At 33.7% G+C, this 5,000-nt stretch overlaps 1 protein-coding gene across 1 annotated transcript; it reads right to left on the bottom strand.

Moving 5' to 3' along the window:
• Window positions 1-2,387: 2,387 nt before the first annotated feature.
• Window positions 2,388-3,092, bottom strand: LOC137654057 (uncharacterized). Its single transcript, XM_068387692.1, has one exon. It carries the CDS (start codon window positions 3,090-3,092, stop codon window positions 2,388-2,390), a length of 705 nt encoding a protein of 234 aa, XP_068243793.1.
• Between the last annotated feature and the right edge of the window lie 1,908 nt (window positions 3,093-5,000).

Genomic DNA, 5,000 nt, shown 5'->3' with positions numbered 1-5,000 from the left:
AATCCATTAGACATACATGAAGAAGCAAGTCACATTTCATGTGCTTGAATCTGAGGTAGCAGTTGTTGTGATTGTTTACTTCTACCCAGTAGAGCGGGAAGTACCTCGTCCACCTTGGTAGATTGTATTTTAGTAATGTTTCAAAACTCAAGTTATAACTGGGTATGCTAATGACAGTAACAATGGCTCCCCTAAATTATGATAACAATTTAAACAATAACTATACTATTGGAGAATGAATATGAGATTCTTTACAAACAATAAAATCACAATATACAGGTTTGTCCATTCCATACCAAATAAAAATATACAGTACATAATGACTTAAATGCTCCCTGATGGGGACTTCCCTGTTGTACTTTCTAATAACATTACAACTGAATGAATAGGCCTTTCTAGAATTTTAGCTGTCTTGTGGCGTTTATCATTTTCATCAAGAAAAGCATCTTCTACTAACAATTTAATTTTTCTAACATGGCCAGCTTCATCTGCGTTTGTTTCTAATACTCGGCCTAACATCCACTTGTTGCGAGGTAGGTTATAGTCTTTGATTAAAACTATATTACCAATTTCTACATTCTTTTGAGGCTTTAACCACTTTTGGGGTATATTTAACGATTGTAAGTATTCTCTTTGCCACCTTTTCCACAACTGATTAAGAAGACATTGTACACGCTTCCATTTTTTCTTTGAAAACATGTCCTCTTTTACAAAATTACCTGGAGGAGGCAAGACTACCTTAGACTTCAATGTCAGAAAATGATTAGGTGTCAAAGGTTCTACATTTAAAGGATCATTCAAGTTATCTGTGGATAATGGTCGCCCGTTACAATATTTTCTGCTTCAGTCATGAATGTTCTCAAAGATTCATCGTCTAAAATTTTACTATTGTTAAATAGCAATACATTCAAAATATTCTTAACAGATCTTATTTGTCTGTCACAAACACCACCCATATGACTTGCATGAGGTGGGTTCATTTTAAATGTTATAAAATCACATTGGTCCTTTAATAATTCATTTTTAATATTTTCAACATTCATTTCTCGGAGGCACTTTGCAAATTCTTCTCTTGCACCAATAAAATTACTACCTTGATCTGAACGCAGTCGTGCGCAATGGCCTCTTCTACAAACGAATCTCCTATAAGCATTTAAGAAAGAGTCTTTACTGAGAGAATGGGCAGTTTCAATGTGTATTGCCCTAGTTGACATACATATAAATAATACACCATACCTTTTGAGCTCTTTTCTACCTTCCTTAATTATAAATGGACCAAAATAATGAACTGCACTGTAAGTGAATGGAGAAGACATTTCTACCCTATCTTCTCTGTAAGAGTATCATGTCTAATTTTTCTACAAGTTACACATTTTGATATATGTTTCGCTACTAAGGATGATCCACTTATAATCCAGTAACCACTATATCTAATTTCATTTAAAGTTAGATTTCTACCTTAATGGTGTACTTTATTATAATAGTGACAAATTATCAATTCAGTAATATGACTATTCTTTGGCAAAATCACAGGATATTTTACATGGACATCAAAATTACTTCTGTGTAATCTACCACCCACTCTTATTAAGCCATCACTACCAATAAATGGATCAAGCTTGTACAGATTGTTAGATTTCCTTAATCATTTAACAAATTTGTTATTTCTTATACTTAACAACTGATATTCATATTGCAAAGCTTCTCTTTGGACTAATTTTATAATGGTAATTTCTGCCTTGATTAGCTCTTCTACAGACACATGAACATACTCAGTATTTAATGATTTCTGTTTCAATTTATCAATAAACCTATTACATAAAGCTAATGACCTTCTGGCACGTGTCCAATCTGAGAGGTAAATAAGTCTGGTAAGTATGATAGCATAATTATTATCATCAGTGTTAATTTTCAGTGACACTTTCTTTAATTCTGGATCTTCATCTGCAACTTCAAATAAACATAAAGTTTCATTATCAGCATTATCATGTTTTAAGAATTCAGGTCCATGCCACCATATATAGTTACTAGTCAGATCATGAACAGACATGCCTCTTGAACATAAATCAGCAGGATTATCACTTGAGGAAACATATCTTCATAGTTCAGGTAAGGTGTGATTTCTGATTTTCGCAAGTCTGTTTGCAACAAAAGCTTTAAACTATTTACATTGATTAGGTATGTATCCAAGAACAATTGTACTATCTACCCAAAATACTTCTTTACTAATATTGACCTTCAACTCCTTTTTTAAGAAATAACTCACCTTCACTGATACTAATGCAGCTGTGAGTTCTAACCTAGGTATTGTAAAGTTTTCAAGGGAGACACTCTTGATTTAGCCATAACTAACCTAGTATGTACTTGTCCATTTGCTTCTGTCATTCTTAAGTATGAGCATTGACTATAACCCTTCTCACTAGCATCAGAAAATTATGCAATTCATAGTCTATGACATTCATGTTGGCTGGTTCATAACATCTCTCAACTTTAATATCTTTCAATTTGGGTAATTGACTTAACCAGTTTTCCCATTCAGTAATAGCAGTTTCAGGAATAGGATCATCCCAGCCAAGGTCTTGTTTACATAGGGTTTGCAAAACTTTCTTACCTGTAAGAATGAATGGTGATATCATGCCTAGAGGATCAAAAATAGAGCTAACTATGGATAAAACATTCCTTCTAGTACTAGGCCTTTGAATGAGTTTGACATTAAAATTAAATGTATCTGTTTCAGTACACCATTCCATTCCTAATGTTCGTTCCACTGGCAATTTATCATTCGTTAAATCGAGATTCTTAACTGATTGAGCAACTTCATCAGGACACATAGCCTTTAAAACTTCAGCATTATTGGCAAAAAATTTTTGCAAATGGAAACCACCCCTTTTACATATCATCTGACTGTCTTTGGCTAAGTTTATGGCTTCCTCCACTGTAGCTACAGACTTTAAGCCATCATCCACATAAAAGTCTTCTTTAATGAACTCTGCTGCCTTTGTAGTTTTATCCTTAAATCTATCAGCAGCAGCTTTCAAAGCATAGTTTGCAACAGATGGAGAGCTTCTAGCACCAAATAGATGAATAGTCATCCTAGATTGAACAATGTCACCACAGAAATCGTGAAAGATTCCTGTGTTCTTCAATTACTAAAACTTGGTGATACATTGCTTCTACATCACAAGTAAATGCAATAGAATGATTTCTAAATCTACACAAAATACCAGCTAGACTATTTGACAAGTCTGGTCCCTGAAGTAAACAATCATTCAAACTTACATTTTTATACATAAAAGAGCAATCGAATATTACCCTAATTTTGTCAGGCTTTCTGGGATGGTAAACCCCATGATGTGGCACAAACCAAACCTTTCCATTAGTTAGGCATGTTTCATTCAAAGGACCCCTTTCAGCATAACCCTTATCAATCATATTCTTCATGAAATTTATGTAATCATTTTTCATGCTTACATTCTTCTGAAGCTTTTGTTTTAAGTTGGATAGTCTTTTCTGAACTACTAACTTATTTTCTGGGAACTGAATACCACCTCCTTTCAGTGGCAATGGAATTTTAAACTGTTTACCATCAATAATCAACAATTTCAATAAACTGTCTTCCTTCTACTGACAAAGCTACTTCATCGTCACTAACATTACTTATGAAATCAGATTCAAACATCTCTCTGACATGATGAGGCTCATACACTTCTTTTACTTTGGTTGGTACTGTAAAAATGTTATTTGATATCTTGGAATTTATTTCAATTTCTTCAACTACAGTTCTATTAACAACAACATCACTTTCTAAATTATTCTCATTGACATTTACATTACCAATAATTCCCCATCCAAGAGCTGCTCTCTGACCATAGGGCTCATTTCCAGACCCAGGAATGATATCTAAAAGTTTGACAGCTTTTATACATTTTATACCTAGACCTATCTCAATGTCAGGATTGTACTCTACTAGCCTTCCAGCAATTTTCTTAAGATGAGGCCATCTTAAAGCTGAACATTTTTTAGGGATTTGTGCTCTTCTTGCAGGAATAGTTTTTCTAGAGTAGACACATGGTAAATTTACAGTATTATTTTCATTTATGCCCTTCACTGATAAACCAAATACTTTAGTACTTTTATAGCCTCTTCACCCAGCATAGTCGCTATCTTCATGACAGAATTTTGGCCAAGGACATTAATATACCTTAGGACACTTTCTTTGATAAAACAACCATCTGACTGATCATCCAATACTGCAATACCATGACCTTATCATTTGTATTCATATGGCTTAACCAAACAGGTACAATCATTGAGTGAACATCAGCTGAAAAATATATGTTAACATTAATTCTATTAGCTACAGCTACAGCCTGTTCTTGTTGGGTATCACCAGAACTTGGTTTTTTATTCAAGGTTTCCTCGTGGAGAATTGCTGGGTGCCATCTCTTACATTTAATACATTTCCTTGGTCTTTTACAATACCTTGAATAATGACCAACCTTGAAACAACCTCTACACATTTTTTTATCTGTCAAATATTGGTTTCTTTGAGCAAGATCAAGTTTTAAGAACTCTGGGCATTTTTCCATATCATGGTTTTGTCTACAGTAATAGCATGTAAATCCTACATTCATTTTACTCTCGGTTTGCTTTTCATTTTTAGATTTATTTTCATCAGATGCAGCATTTGTAACATGATTAACTTCATTAAATTTAGTAGCAAAGGTTGTACGCTTTGCAACCTTACTTTGTGGTTGTTTTTCTTTAGGTGTAAATACTGTATCTCTCCTATTAAGTGCACTGTAAGATGATGTTGGATTACATGCCTTATTGGCTTCATCACTTATGAACCTTGTAAACTCTTCAAAAGATGGATATTCCTCTTCATCAATTGTGATTCTTTTAGTTACTATACAATTCCATCTCTCTGCAATTTGGGCAGGCAACTTCTGTAACATAATTCCGTTTTCCTTAGGATTTGTAAGAATTGCTAAGTACTT

This window comes from Palaemon carinicauda, chromosome 15 (assembly GCF_036898095.1).
Source record: "Palaemon carinicauda isolate YSFRI2023 chromosome 15, ASM3689809v2, whole genome shotgun sequence".
NCBI lineage: Eukaryota > Metazoa > Arthropoda > Malacostraca > Decapoda > Palaemonidae > Palaemon > Palaemon carinicauda.
Note: the sequence above shows the minus strand (reverse complement) of the source record. Positions and strands in the feature narration are given on the sequence as shown.

Coding starts and splice junctions, on each gene's coding strand:
- LOC137654057 (XM_068387692.1), bottom strand. CDS start 3,092: ATGACTATTCATCTATTTGGTGCTAGAAGCTCTCCATCTGTTGCAAAC.